A 16,509-nucleotide genomic window follows, 5' to 3' on the forward strand; every position below is an offset into this window, starting at 1 on the left:
CGGAGGAGAGTGGAGAATCAGAGAGCACGAGCAGGATGCTGAGGGGGAAATAAAAATAGTGCTGTGCTGCTCCCTGCTGGTCCATTAGTGTGATTCAGTGTCAACAGTAATGAAGATTGGATAGACTGCTTCTTCAAGGAGAAATGTTATCCTCTCCATGCAGTGTTTCCTCTTTATTATTACAAGAGGAAAGCCTAATAAAAGCGTATCATCTGGTCTTATTGTCTGTTCTAAAACAAATGTAGGAACATTATGGCCCAGACAGTCTATAAATCACGACAGATGGACACTACATAAAACCATTATCAGAGGTAATAAAGACTGAAACAGCTAGGAGGGATATACCCAGGGGGTGAATCCAGATACTAGAATTTAAATTACAACTTTTAGTCTACAATTTGGCTTGTGGCTTGTTTCGTTATGTTTTCTATAGGAAAAAGATGAATGATACTAGAGCATCAGCAAGCATGTGAGCCACAAGATTTTAAATCTTTTGCTCTGTTCAGCAGTTTAAATTCAGGCAACAGAAAATAACTGATGGATGGATGGATTAAGAGAGGACAGGATTCCATCTGCTGGTGATAGAAGGCAGTGTAGTGAATACAGCCGGAGTATGTTAACATTCTTGACATGACAATCATGTAGAGCTGAAACAATTAGTCAATTAATCAATAAGTCAATTGACAGAACATTAATTGGCAACTGTTTTATAATTGATTCATTTTTAATGCCAAAATATTTAGTTGACCCTCATTGATATAAACATAGTGGACAAAATGTTAGAAACACTTCTCAGTATGATGGAATACAGTTCAACAGCAGCACAATTCACATCCTCCAAAATCATCATACAGTTGAATCAATACATCTCTAAAATCAGTTTCAACATTTATTGCAGGACTGTTTTATTAGACTGGTTTTATTTTAGCTAGGTGTACCTAATAAACTGGAAACTGAGTTTACAGATAGCATGGAAGAAACCCAAAAGACCAAACGCTGCTTGTCTTATCTCATCAATACTGCTAAAAGCTATTCAGCCTGATTAGTTTGGTCACTCAGAGGTAAAATACCATCCATAGAAGAGTTGTGAATGATTAACAGAGGGCATGGTTAGAGTTTAATCAAACTATCTAACAATCTACTGGACTCTCCCTAGCACTCAATCTAGATCTATAGTAAATCAACAGGTTTGCTCAATGTATGAATGTGCTTAGACAAAAGATAAACATTAATAAGACACTTTAATGCCACCATGCACTACTGTATGATGTTACATTAAGACAAAAAGTTAGCAGGTTTTTAATAACCATCTTTGGAGCAAGATGACAAAAGGAGGTACATGGCGATTTCCTCTTCTCATTGAACGCTGCCTGTGCGAGGTTGGCCGAATCACCCATCTTTTTGTCTACAAATCATCGTGGCATTAAGAATAAAATACAATGGCTTCAATCTTATTAGATGGCTTTCGATATAAATTTATACTTATTATGGTGTGATGCAAAGCAAATTTTGGTAGGATTTGTCAACACAAATTGTTTTGTTTTGTTAGTAAATAACTTGAATATCGATGGAAACACACTAGATTAAAATTGTTATCATGTTATAGTAAAGTGACTTTATATGAATCTGTTCTGAATCTACAACCAGAGAGACATGTCAGACCAATATCACGTATATTGTTGCAGTATCATGGCCATTAGCTGTTGAGTGAGAATACTAAAGTACATGTCTTTGTTTTGGTCTTTAGTCAGTATGATTCATGGCCAACATTAGCCGACACTCAAACAATAACACATCAGTTGTCCTTCAATTATGCTGATGTAAAGCTGCAGAAACTATAAATGCTTCAACATAGAAATAAACCACATTTCTAACATTTGCATGAAACTTGCTTAACAGTTGGAAACATACATTACCTATGTGACACTGAGCCCAACTTGCCACTACACCCACTATATGCAGGCTGAGCTGCAGCGTCTCACTGATGATGCCTCTTCTCTGGACACTGCAAGGCTAACCTGTCCTTCACACCTTTAAAATGTGTACAATTGCAGGTGCGTATGCAACCTTCTGGGTCCAAATTAGTGTGAGTGTGTGTGTGTGAGCCTGTGCCAGTATGTTGTGTGTGTGACAACAGAGAGGTACCAAGGACAGGTCGTCAAAGCGCTGAGTGCCCTGCAGGCGCTTGCCAAGATCTGCTGTGCCAGCACAGAGGAGAGCATGTGCCAGCTCCGAGCACCCCCAGCCACAAATCATAACACTGACACACTGCCAGCCTCTGTGTGTGTGTGTGTGTGTGTGTGTGTGTGTGTGTGTGTGTGTGTGTGTGTGTGTGTAGCGTTTGAGTCACATTGGTGAAACGATTGTGTTAAAACCAAAGGCGAAAATTATAGTCTGGACTCTAAGTAGTGGACGGACTGAGATGCCAAGGAGGACAGGAAAATGGAATTGCAATCAACCCTCTCTCTCTCTCTCTCTCTCTCTCTCTCTCTCTCTCTCTCAATGTAGGGCAGTGTGTGTGTGTAGACAGGAGAGAGGATGGAATTACAGCTGAGAGGCTAAGGTGAGTCACCACACTGCAGTGGTCATAGCAGGGCTGCCACACCCAGACACACTGACTGCAGCAGGCCGTATGGAGGACAGATAGTGTTTGGTCATCCCAAACCCTAAAACAAACTGCAAACTGATCGATCAATCAAACCAGAACTCTGTCCTCTGAGTGGTCAATCAGCCATGGAGTGAATGCTTGCTTCAAAAATCAATAAAAGCTAATACACTGCCTCTCTTGTGTTTGGAGTGCACTGTGGAGACATCTATGTTCAAGCTCACAGAGAGAAATGTTCAGAAGTTGACAAAAACAATCTCAACTCCAGGTCCAGTTACAGAAGTTCAGTTATGAAAAGCCCTGTGTGGTTAGTGTAGTGAAACAATGGGACACGTTTTCAGGAAAAATGAAACAGATACAAAAAGATGGTAACCAACATTAGTTCTGACTGTCCATTAAAAAAAACCTTGTTTTAGCCCAAAACATACATAATAAATATAGTATAGCAAAGTAATACTTGTGCATAGTGGTAAATGTGGACCTTGGAGAAGCTGGAATGTCACAGAAGTGCAAAATGTTAGGTGGAATGTGAGGTTAGGAATGTGTTCATACTAGGGCTGCATGATTTTATAAAAAAGGACAGAAAAATGCAAAATGTGTTGAGGGACCAACAGCCTAAAACCCAAAGAGTTTCAATTATGCAAAATGCTATATAAATAAAATATTGGTAAATAAAACATCTACCAAATATACAAACCATTCTTGTTTCTGTATTAAAAGAATTATGACATGATGCAGTTGCTTGTTGTTGAGGTTGACACTTGTTGAGTTTTCCTTTTCAAACCACAGAAAACTCGAAGTACACGCAGATCAGCAAAACAAGTCAGCAAAAAACCTTATTTTTGTTGATAATTTTGACATCTACAGAGCAGAACCCAAAATACTTTCACACACTGAATCTCAGATGATTCGGTGTCATGATTATCCAATTAGCTTGGCTTTGCACACTAGTGTCCTCCATTTTTATTTATTAGTCTAGTTTACTGATAGGTCAATAGGGCATGTAATAGGTCAAGCTGATAGTAACGTTTAAGAACGCCTTCGGCTGGAACACAAAACAAACTACTTCAGTTTTTTTCCCCATGTTCAAACAAAAGTTCAAATTTCAGATAAAAAGTGACAGCCCTACCACCTGTCTTGTGCAAGTTCATTAGCAATGTTTGTACACATAATTTATTTTCTACTACTTTGGTGTTGCTTTTGACATTACTACACAAGTTAACTTGAGTACTTAATAAGAACTAATTAGGAAGCATTAAATGAAAATGCCTAAACCTCAATGACTGATGCCCTCTGTTCCCCAGGCTTTGCTTTTGAGAATTCTTTTTTGTAGTCTTTGCAGATGACACCACCCTCATTGGGCTCATCTCTGATGGGGAAGAGTCTGCCTACAGGTGGGAGATTGACCACCTGGTGACCTGGAGCAGTGATAACAACCTGGAGCTCAACACGCAAGACAGTGGAGATGGTTGTGGATTACAGGAAGAGCAGCCCCACCGGCCCCCATCTCCCTGTGCGACTCCCCTGTCAACACTGTGGAGTCCATCCTGGGCATCATCATCACTCAGGACCTCAAGTGGGAGCTGAACATCAGCTCCCTCACCAAGAAAGCCCAGCAGAGGATGTACTTCAACCTGCCATCCTCACCTCCTCCATCACCATCTGGTACGCTGCTGACGCTGCCAAGGACAAGCGCAGACTGCAGCGTATCATTCGCTCCCCCGAGAAGGTGACTGGCTGCAATCTACCTTCTGTCCCTCCGGGACCTGTACGCCTCCAGGACCCTGAGGCGAGCAGGAAAGATTGTGGCTGACCCCTCCCACCACGGACACAAACTGCTTCAGACACTCCCCTGGAGGCTGCGGCCCATCAGGACCAAAACCTCACGGCACAAAAACAGTTTCTTTCCGTCTGCAGCTGGCCTCATCAACAAGGCCCGGGACCCCCACTGACACTGACTCTCATACCAACCCTCCCCCCCTCAATTTATATTTTATATTTATGATTCTGACCTGCAGTACTTGCTTTATCTTTCTACTATGTTTATTGTTTTGCACCAAAATATCAAGGCAAATTCCTTCCTATGTGTAAACCTACTTGGCAGTAAAGCTGATTCTGATTCAAATAAGAGTCTCTGCAGGTGTTAACTGGTTGGTATCAACTTTGTTATCATTTTGCACTGGCACTTGAAACTGACTTGGTGATTGTTACTTACAGTGTGAAAATACAGTACAAAAAACTATTTTATTTATTAATTTGAGTGGTAATGTTAAGCAAATTTTGTGCCAGATTGTGGTTTCTTCCTGATCCTTAGGTCTTTTAGTTATGAAACTTACTCAGCACAAGAAAAAACTGATTCAACTTATGAGGCTTTTTCACAACATCCATATATTGTTTGGATAAAAATAGCTGTGACATAGTCAATGTGACTCATAGGGCATGGCTGAATGCTGCTGCTTTATGACTAACATAAGTAAACATGCCTCGGGCTGCAGGGTGCAGTGTCAATGAACGTTGCAGAAAACAAAAATCAGTAGATCAGATTTTAATGCAGTTCAGCTGCAAACCTCTATGAGACTTCTATGTTAGCTAGAATTATTAGTTTGTTTTGCAAAAAAATACCACGATTGAATACTGACATTTAACAATGCAGATCAGCAAATACAGCCATTCTCTTACCCACCAGGTACCAGTAAAAGGTTTCTTTATACAGGCTTTCATTATCAGCTGATCCTTCCCATTATGAAATTCATAATGACAAAATAGTTGAATTGTGTGCTGTGTCAACCTAATCACTAGCAACAAAGGAAAGCCATGGTTAACATAAGAATGGTGTAGTGTGTACCAGTCAACCACAGCCAGGATGGACTGGGAATAAAAAAAATGGTCCTAGACTTTTTTACTCAGTCTGCCACCCCCCTTTACGTTTTTTTCTCTTTTTATTTGTCCATCTTGCTCCACTGCTAGTTATGCATGTGATGTCACCCCATAACAGAGATGGGAAAGGGGCGGGCCCAGGTAAAGTTAGAATGAACTAGACCAAAAGTAATTGGCTGGGAGAGAGAGGCTGACAGATGTAATACCCAACCACAGTGGGCCAACGACACATCTCTCTTGTTTTTGTATAATTTTGGCACTCTGTTTTTGCAGATGCGCTGTTTAATGAAGGCAATGAGCCCAAAGGCCGGGGGAGGGTTTAAAGATGTGATTGGGCCAGCCCAGTGTCAAGAAAAAAAAACCAATGGGCCGATCTACCTGTTTTATGGTCCGTCCACTGGGAAAGTGCCTGGTCTGCCAGAGATGTGGTGGAAAGCTACCTTGTGATGAGAATTTTAAAACTAGGATATTATTTATGAAGACTTTACAAACTATAAATATGATGTATTTGTATGTTAAAAATGACTTTTGGTCTGAAAGGGTCGCTATACTCTAGTCTGCAAAGCTGTGGTGCATCTGCCTTCCATTATGTGTCTGCTGTCAGCTACAACACCAGGCTAGGATCATGAAATAAGCTACTATTTAGATTAACATCAAGGATGAGGGTAAAGTTAAAAAAAACTGAGTACTTCTTAAAATCAACTTACATTGACAAAAGATGCAGCATCAGCAGCAGGCAGTGGCAAATCATGATCAAAACCGTTTCAGTGGCTGAGGAAGGTCTGGTACTACAGATTAGTCGGATGGCAGCATAGGCATGGTGATGACGCAAAAGGCATTTAATCTCAGTCATAGGTAGACCCGATATGAGCCGTTCAAACTCCACTCGAAAGTCTGGGAATTTCATGCTTCCATACTTATCGGCAAACATACACTTAGGTTAAAACATTTAGGCAACAGACAAGATCCTGTGACAATTTTGTGATCAATTGTGCAAAACATTATTACTGTTGGAGCCATTTCAATGGTGGCCATTGGCTGGTGCTGTAGGTAGGCATGGTAGTCTACTTAAGTGTAGGACTAATTGATAGAGGTGTGCCGAACTCTGGCCTGTTTGACTCTGATGAAGACGCACCTTGCGTCGAAACGTTAGTCATTTAATAAAGTCGGTTGCTTCAAGGCCGTGTGCTGCAGTAAACTTTGGATCTTACCTCTCTAGTCTCTCCTGATTAAGTTTCAGATTTTGGAATGGACTTTCGCGGGTGGTTTTGCTGTGCACGAGGGCATCGCGAGTCAGATGTAAGGTGTTGCCTGCAGCTGCAACAAACCTACGGTATCTGATGCTGACGTTTTTTTTTTCTACGCGGGACATTCAGCGAGCAAACTACACCTTTTAATTTAATGTTGCGTACACAGAACAAGCATGTTTTCCGCTCATAAATAAACCAGTCAAGGGCATGACATCGATACTATCGGGCAAAAACTGCTTCAAGTTACACGCAGCCATACATTACAAAACCGGAATTATAGTCCATCCGATTTCAGAATAAAAGTACCAAGCATGAATTTCGAGATTCAGAGTGAAATTACAAGTATAAAAAAACAACTACTGGCATAAACAAAAACGATAAAGCGTTTCAAACTATTACTTTATTAATTATTATTATTAGTAGTAGTGTTGTTGAAAAAGATCTCGATGAAGATTTTACTTTTAACATGGCTAACGGAAGTTGTTACTTGGATAAATGTCGCTCAATATTGTTAATTTAGGCATATTTCTGACTGGACACGCAATAACGTTAACTGTGTTTGCATTGCAGAACATACGTGTAAGTGTGTCATTCTGATTAAAAATCATTTCAATCGGAATGACACACTTTGGTATTAAGCAAAGAGGCTAAGAGGGATGTAAGCATAGCTAAACATGAGTGACATCAGAATAACGTTACAATATGTTGCTAGCTTTAGCAAGCCGTTAGCTGCCAAGTTCCCACATCATTTCATCTTTTCATACACACATTTCTGACATGGAAGTTTTACAGCAAATATTGTAAGGCTTACCTTTTGCCTCACAGTCAGCACAGTACTTGTTCTCGTCTTCTCTCAGCAGTTGAGACAGAATGGCCTGATGCTGCTCATTCAGTTTCTGGGCTTTTTCTCTCTCCGACCGCGTCGTCATTTCGCCAAAGTTTGGAAGTTAGTCCTACTTGTGTAAAGCCGATAAAAACCACGGAGTCTTCCGCTTGTATTAAAAAAGGGTGGGACACCCCCTTGTAGCCGCACTGTACTGCCTGTATTCAGTTAGCTTGTATCCTGCTAACAAGGCAATATGGATCTAAGGCAGCATCATCCCTGCTGCCTTCAAGGCTGTCGGAATTTTTACAGCAGCACATGAATCAGAATCTGCTTTATTGGCCAAGTATGTTTGGACACAAGGAATTTGACTCCGGTTTCCAGTTACTCTTAGTGTCCTTACATACAAATGTACAGGAAGATACAGAAGACATTCAGCTAAAACACAGACAGCACGCTAACAGAGATAAGCAGATAAACATACATCTATGTACATAAGCTGCATCTTATGAAATGCGCTGTACACATTTATATTATTATTAATATTTGCTCCTGCTGGCCAGGGTGGGCCACTTCTACAAGTGCATAGAACTGAAATAAAGAGTATTCCAGTGGGCAGAGAAGAGACAGGGACATCAAAAATGGTTGTAATGGTTATCAGTAAACTGTATGAAGTGGTCATGGATGAAGAGGTGTTGGAAATAGGCAATAATATGATCCTGTTGGATTCAGGGAATGGAATATTTAATGTAGGATGTCATAATATAGACTACATTATAGAACGTACCACACAATAAGTGATTCTTTTCTTTCAGCAGTTGGTTCATGTCTCCAATAGATTACTCCCGAGAGCAAGAGTGCTCAATAACTCGAGGAAAACTGGAAAAGTCCACATCTCAAGACGAATAAAAAAAGATATTTTGCTGAACCGTCATTGAACGGAGCAGGTAAGTACTCAAATAGCTAGCTTTTTATCTAGGTTTGGTTGTGGTGTTTTCACATTCAACATTTTACTTAACCTAAAGTGCAGAAGTATTATAAGCAAAATTGCTTCAAATTCAAAGTTCTCATCTTATGCAAACTGGCTCCTTTCAAAGTGTTGTATCGTTATATATTATATTATTGGATTATTAATACTGATTCATCAACATGGAAGCTGTATTTAAATGTTGCATGCTGTCAAGGTGAAACCAATTAACCGCTTTATATATTGTTGGTAGTTTAACCTTTAACATTGCATCATATTTTATAAACTGAATAATCGTTTGTAAAATAAGCTGTGTAAAATCTTTATCTGCAAAGTAAGTAGTAATTATCATTGTCAAATAAATGTAGTGAAGTAAAGTGTACAGTATTTCCCTCTGAAATATAACATTAGTGAAGCAGAAGTAGAAAGTATTAGAAATGGAAATACCTCTTAATTGTACATAACAGAGTACTTTTACAGTGGGAACTTTACCTCCAGTTACACTGTGATGACGCTGATTGTGCAAGTGTGTGTGGGTTTACTTTTCCTAATATTTCTACTTCATTTATTATTATTATTAGTAGTAGTATTCAGGATTCTGTTATCACTCTCAGCCAGAGCTCCTGGCTGAGCTGATTGGGGACATTTACTGTTACAAAATGCTGCTCCTTCTCATCGTGACTCTAACCAAGAATCTAGTTTGCATCTGGTCCTTTTATTCCCAATTGTTCTCTATAAACGTGTCTCAAAACCAGCTTCCTATTGCTGTGTGTCACAGGAGCCCAGTCAACTTCAGATAGACAGAATAGACAGAATCATTCTTCTGGTAGAGTTCAGTAAGAACAAACTGTAGCGAGACAGCATACAAAATATCTGCCAACGAGATGGATCAAAGTGCAGATTTTGAGCGTGCTGTAGGGGAGATGGAGTGGGGAGAGTTGGTTTCCACTCTCCAGGCAGTGATCGATGAAATGTTGAGAGACACACCCGACCCTCCACCTCCATTTCCCGTCCCTGGTGGGCTAGGTTTCGACAACACCTACCCTCAGCCAGTGGAAAGTCTGAGCGGAGGATGTGGTGGGTGCTTCCCACTGGGAGCAGCTCCACAGCTTTGAGCAGCCAAGTTTATTGATGGCTACTCCTGGACTAAACATTGGACAGGCTGCTCCCATCATGGACCAAGGACCTCATGTGTTGCTGAATGTAATGAGTTGTACAACGGTACTGTAAGTTTGTTGTGCTGATGAATAAGCTTAATAACTACCAATTAGTCGAGTAATAATTCAAGAGTTCTCAGTGTAGTAAAACTGAAAACAGAATGAGGTTATCTTAAGAAACGTCGTAGAATTTCGCTTTGCTGGAAATCTCCTCTGCCTTCCACTTCCTCTCAGAGGCTCTATGATATTATTTTTATCATTAAATTGGAAAAAATAAGATTTTCTCCTGAAGATTCATTAGATTGTTTTTTTTTACTAAACGGCAACCTTACATAACTAATTTCAACAACTTGCAAACCCTACCTTCCAGCAGGGTAGCATGTCCCAATACGTATAGGGGTGGAACTAGAGAATATCTGCCCTTTATCTTTTTCTGGCATAGGTATGGCATAAATGATTGTTTAACAGAGTAGTACCTGATTGATTTTCTCTTGAACGGCTGATCGATGAATCAACTATTTGTTTCAGCATGAGCTTTAAGTTTTAGTCTACCTGTGGATTATCTGGGATGTACTACAGAGCGACCATTAATTGTTTCTGACGTTATTAATCTTTAATTTTGTTAATATGTGCCAGTTTTGCTTTTTATCTGTAATTGTTCTGGGTGGATGCACACAAACTGCAAGCAAACAGAATCTTTCCAAAACTCCACACCTGGTAAGACCCTGGTTAACCACACACACTCTGAGCCATCTTCACTGTTTGGTTGTAGATGCGGTGCAATAGACAGCAGGTTTAGTAGCAATGTTGTGGGAGAATATCAATGCTGGAAGAGTCACAGCTGTACAAAACAAAGACACACATCTACTCTGAACTTTGTCCTGCAGTTTCAGTTCAAAACTCCAATAGAAAAATGACACTTTTTATTACTATGTAAATTGAAATTCAGGCCGTAGAGTCTTGTAGCTCAGCATTTATTTGTTAGGATAAATAAACTATATTTCAACAAGGCTGTCTGCATCAGAGTTTCAGGTGTCAGGCTGAGCTCAAATACACCTTTATAATTAAACTGAATTGCAGGTTGAAGGCATAATGAGTAGGATTTTCCTAAAAATAACAATGTATAGACTCATACAAAAGTAATCCCTCTCAATCATCATTAATGACCCACTAGAAGTGTGTGGCGGTGTCTGTATCTGCAGAGACGCTGCCCTTTGCCTGTATTTTATTTTTTTCTTCTTAGTTTGCTGTGTTCGGGACGTTTCTGGCCGTCAGCCTTTGGTGTGTAGCCCCCAGCCAATAACGGAGAGACCAGGTTATATTGCTGTCTATGTCTCTCTCCTCTGCTCTCTGTGTGTCATGGATGTATCTCCAGTGTGGAGATAGGTCTGGCTATGCGAGACTATGGATGTATAAAGAGCTGCAGGTCTGTGTGCGTCTGTTTGACCCGAGGGCGGGACTGAGCTTCACACACACACACACACACACACACACAGACAGACAGACAGACACACACACACACACTCACACACACAGGCAGGCAGAGCGGAAGTGTTGCTTCGGCTGCATGTTCACACAAAATCCGGCAATGTGGCTCCTTCTCGCAGGGTTGTGTGGAGGTGTGGGCGATTTTATTTGTGCTTTAGAACGTTACCGCCGTGAAACAATCAAAAAATAATGTTTTATTTCTCTGATTCACTGCTTTGTCGCTCCCTCTCTTCATTCACTCTCTAGCTCGGTCGACCACCACTGCTCACTCTCTCTCTCTCTCTCTCTGTCCCTTGTTGAGCCGGGGGAGGAGGGGCCAACTTTGAATCGTGTGTTTAAAAAAAGCAACCAACAAATCCTACTCATTCTGCCTTTAATTTGATAAGTAAACCAGCAAAAGTGACCAGATGTTCATTAAGTGATGTGACTGCACGTGAAACAGGTTTCACATTCTGATCCTAGTGGCCTGACAGCAGTCTGTTACCCAAAAAGCAGTCTGTTATTCAGTAATAACAGCAACATCTACCACTGAAGTTTGAAATAGTAATTGTTTGTACAGAAGCCAATTTTATTAAGCAGAAATCTGAAGCCTTTAGTTCACAGGTGGATGTTTTTACACCAAGGCCAGGCCATTTCTGATAGCAAGTCAGAGTTAGAGGTAAATTTTAGTTTTAATCAGGTACTCATGGGGACTCATTAAATGCTGCATTAATGCATTAATTAGGCTCTTGCCTAGATTTTTCCACAGTGGTGGTGACCTTTGTGACCATCTGCAGAAACACTTGTGGTTATCTACCTGTGTATAATAGATTCTAAAGGTGTGTTTTTACTCCACAGATGTCACGCAGCCCATTCAAGCACTTACTCTTACCAAAAGAGAGGGGAAACTCTGACACCTGGTGGACAGATGGCATCATTGCAGTTTATCTAATCACAAGTTCTGTGTGTGTTTGTGTCTCCAGTATAACAGTGTACCAGTTGTGAGGCTCCCTGAAGGCATGGACCAGAACCTACGTGGTGTTGGAGTGCTGTTGGAACAAAGCCATCAGCATGGTGAGGATGCAAGTGTGGCTGATTAAATTCAATTATATTTATATAGCGCCAATTCATAACAGAAGTTATCCCATTGTACTTTACATATAGAGCAGGTCTAGACCGTACTCTTTATAATATTATTTACACAGACCCAACGATTCCCAGTGGCAAGGAAAAACTCCCTTTTAACAGGCAGAAACCTCAGGTAGAACCTGATACTCTGCTAAATACACAACCACCCAAACCCTCCACTGTCCAGGTACTGATACACACAAACATCAATACACACACACAAACAACAACATCAACACACACTTCCACAGTCTTTCACAAACAGAGTAAATGTTCATTCATTTTTGGGGGGGGGGGGTTCTGCTACATTCCTGATTTTATGAATTGTATCATTATTACTTGACACTTTGGCAATATTGTCTTTGTTACACTCATGCCAATAAAGCATATATATATATATATATATGAATAAGAGAGAGAGAGAACGGAAGCCAATTAAAAAGCAAAACGCAGACAAATGGTTTGATGAAGAATGCAAGACCATCAGAAAAGAAAAAATAGCAAATGAAAAACATCGCCAGCCAAACAGCCCAGCCTTACGCATTAGGTACAATGAAATTTTAAACAAATATAAATGTACAATTAGGAACAAAAAACTAAATTATACCCACAAGAAATTTCAAGATATTGAAAACACCATTAGTACAAATCAATTCTGGGTTATGTGGAACAACTTCAACACAAAGCAACAACAAGCACTACCCATCCAAAATGGTGACATCTGGAGAGCACATTTTGAAAATCTGTACAAAGACATACCAATAAATCTAATTCATTCAGAAGAAACAATTAAAGACAACCAAAGCCCCCTTGATTTCCCAGTTACTTGGGAAGAATTGACCACACAGACAAAATCTCTCCAGCCAAGAAAAGCTTGTGGTCCAGACAGCATTAAAAACAAAATGCTCAAATGCAGCACAACCAGAGATGCAGGGTGCAGTGTTGAAGTTGTATTCGTACTACAGTCAGGATATTTTCCCGACATCTGGTGCAAAGGGCTCATTTCCCCCTTTCATAAGAGTGGGGACAAATCAGACCCTGGTAACTACTGCTGACACTATCTGTGTATTCTAAATAAAAGAATACTAGATTTCCTTGAAGAACACTCCATCTTGAGTAAAAATCAAATTAGCTTCCTCCCAAAAAGCCACACCACCGACCATGTATACACCCTTCACACTTTAATTAACAAACATGTACACCAAACAAAAAATGATAAGATAGTCACTTGTTTTCTGTTTTAGAGAGCTTTTGACTCTATTTGGCATGAAGGGCTCTATTACAGACTTTTACATTGTGGTATAGGGGGCAAAATGTATGATCTGGTTAAATCACTGTATTTGGAAAATAGATGTGCTGTAAAAATTGTAGACAAACAAACTGAATCCCTCACCCAGAGACGAGGTGTTCATCAGGGCTGCAACTTAAGCCCGACTTTATTTAATGGTTATATAAATGAACTTGCTGTACAGTTGGATCAATGTGCTGCTCCTGGCTTCTCCCTCCTAGATAGAGAGGTGAAGTCTCTGTTTTATGCTGATGACCTTGTTCTACTGTCTCCTACTGAACAAGGACTACAGCAACAGCTGGACATAGTAGAAAAGTACTGTCAGAACTGGGCCGTGGCAGTAAATATGAAGAAAACTAATGTCATGATTTTTCAAAAATGCCCCAGATGCAAGGAGAACAAATACCAGTTTACCATTAATAATCATTTCATTGAACACAGTATGAGTTATACCTACCTTGGTATAACCATAACACCATCAGGGAGTTTCAACATGGCAGTGAATGCGCTAACAGAAAAAGCTCTAAGAGCTCTAAATGCAATTAAGAGAAAGTTTTATAATTTTCAAATTCTAATTAAAATTTGGCTTAAAATATTTCATAGTGTCATTCAGCCCATTGCGCTATATGGTAGTGAAGTATGGGGTCCACTCAGTCATCATAGCTATACCCGTTGGGAAAAACATCCAACAGAATCGTTACATGCAGAATTCTGCAGATACATTGTACACAGAAAAACACCAACAAATGCATGTAGAGCAGAATTAGGCAGATACCCACTAATAATTAACATTCAAAAAGAGAGCGCTCACATTTTTTAATCACCTTAAATCCAGCCCCCTAGATACCATCCATTCCAAAGCCCTCCAATCCCAAGAGCCAGTTTGTGGTCGCTGAGCCTGTAGTTGGTTAGAATCTGTCTCTGCTTTCTATCTCTGACAGTAGAGAGATATTCTGCCAATTCATAATCTCTTTATTACAGCATCTGTATCTAAAACCGAAGAGGTCACTTAACAAGCTATGAAGCTGTGTGACACCAGTGATGGGGCCTACTCCCTTACAGACAGGTGTGATGGAGGCTCCTTACACACAGACAGTCCTGATGCGGCCTCTCACACACACAGACTGCAATGACTCTGCTCGTGTGTGAGATCTGTCACCTGCCACAGGTGTATGAGGTCTGCTTTCTGGACTCCAAGACCAGCATCCACAGCGCTGGTCTCCCCCGCTGCACCACCTGAAACGCAGGCGACGGAGTTCACCCACTTGTTCACAGGTGTCAGTGATGATGGAGCAGCTTGAGCTCCTTCCCCTCACTGCACTGCCTCAGCTGCCCTCCTCCCCACACTGTGCCTGTAGATTTTGATCAAATAAATATGTAAAAAACAAAAAACTAAACAACATGTTGATGGTGTAAGTACTTCATGGTAAAGGACTTCATCAGCACTTAATCAGAATTACAAACAGCACTTTGACATGTGACTTTTCTAAGCAACATGAGACAACTAACAGAGCACCACAAACACAGTATCATTGCCCCATGACTCTCCCTCCATGAAGGTTGGTAACTGTTGGGACCACTGTCACTCCACCATTTGAATTCATTCATTTGTGGGACTTTAACTGAACTTTTATTAGGAGACTGCATGCTCCTTTGTTCTGTAAAAAAAAAAGGAGAGCCAATGAACTCAGTCTTCTACAATCCTCCAGGTATTCACGCGTGGGTGTGAACTCCCCCCCATGGACCCAGCTTCCAGCTACCATTGGTCAGTCTGATCTGTGACCATTGATTTCACCAGGTCAATAAAAGGGTCAGCAGCCATTGTTCTTTTTTCCCCCCTCCTGGCTTCATCTATAGCATTGCTGCTCATCCGCAGCTGTCCACCAGTGTGGCCTGCTTGGAGCAGACACACAGCAAAACCAAACTCTCTCTTACAGCAGCGACGCAATGGCCTGTTCAAGATTTCTGCAACAATACTTAGTTAGCGCCAACAGCTACTACACAAAGTCTGCCAGCTATAAGAACTAACATTGAAGAGAACAAAAGATGGAGCTCCTCCATCTGCACAAACAGACTGCACAGCAAGGATTTTTCTCCAGTCGGAACTAAAAATTCTTCCACACCTAGCTCATCCACATGGCCAGCTATAAAGGAGGACTTCAAAGCAACCTTCTTTCCCTCCATGGACTGGTAATGTAACTGGGCATTACATAGCTTCACATAGCTTAACAATGTACTTGGCTATGCACAGGACTGTTACTTTTGTGAATGTATATGTATTTATTAGGTTCATTGAGTTTTATTGTTGTGATGTGTTTTCACTGTTATTCACGGTTATTCTGGTAGCCATATGCTAAGTTGATGTTAGTGATGTTTCACACAGACACAGGGTCTTGCATGCAACTAACACACATACACTTCAATTTGGCCCAAGAGCCACACTCTTTAACATATATGGCCTGGCTGTCATTTTGAATTTCCTTTCTTTGTCTAACCATGCGGCCGTGGCTCAGATGCCATTTTGAATTAGATTTCTTTAGTTTGACATAATTTTGGACCCAAGCAGCCATTTTGGATCACACACACACACCCTTTGTTCTGTAGTTTAGGGCATTTACAGTTGGACTTCATATTGTGTGTTTTTGCTTTGTTTATCTTTTAATAACTGCTTGTGTACGATTATGCTGGTTTCTTTAATGTTGCACAAAAGTATATAATAATTAATTTATAATAATTTGCCAACCTAATCAACCAAATCTTTCAACCTACTAGCTATTAATGGTAATTTTGATTATAATTATTAAATTAATTTTTAAGTTAAGCGTTCCAAATGGATAGTTTAGTGTATTTTATGAGACTGAATCAATTAGCTATCATTTTCCCTTGTTTAAGGGTGGTGCCCCCTGAGAACTTTATTCATTAAAGTAATTATTTATGATTATCTTTG

General features: G+C 40.4%; 1 protein-coding gene and 1 long non-coding RNA gene across 7 annotated transcripts in view; one reads left to right on the forward strand and one right to left on the reverse strand.

Annotated features, from left to right (window-relative positions):
- Nucleotides 1-7,854, reverse strand: part of smap1 (small ArfGAP 1) — a 136,809-nt gene extending 128,955 nt beyond the window's left edge. For 3 of the 6 annotated variants that reach the window (XM_044214003.1, XM_044214002.1, XM_044213999.1), the window contains exon 1: nucleotides 7,544-7,854. In XM_044214003.1, coding sequence (XP_044069938.1) covers nucleotides 7,544-7,661 — 118 coding nt within the window. In that variant the 5' untranslated portion in view covers nucleotides 7,662-7,854. The remainder of the gene's footprint in view (nucleotides 1-7,543) is intronic. The other 3 variants (XM_044214001.1, XM_044213998.1, XM_044214000.1) reach the window with 2 other exon arrangements.
- On the forward strand, nucleotides 127-3,952 carry LOC122884284. The gene is made up of 3 exons (XR_006379852.1): nucleotides 127-2,054; nucleotides 2,509-2,563; nucleotides 3,939-3,952. It is a non-coding gene; the product is annotated as an uncharacterized LOC122884284 (long non-coding RNA).
- Nucleotides 7,855-16,509: the final 8,655 nt, after the last annotated feature.

Source organism: Siniperca chuatsi, linkage group LG11 (assembly GCF_020085105.1).
Source record: "Siniperca chuatsi isolate FFG_IHB_CAS linkage group LG11, ASM2008510v1, whole genome shotgun sequence".
NCBI classification, from domain to species: domain Eukaryota; kingdom Metazoa; phylum Chordata; class Actinopteri; order Centrarchiformes; family Sinipercidae; genus Siniperca; species Siniperca chuatsi.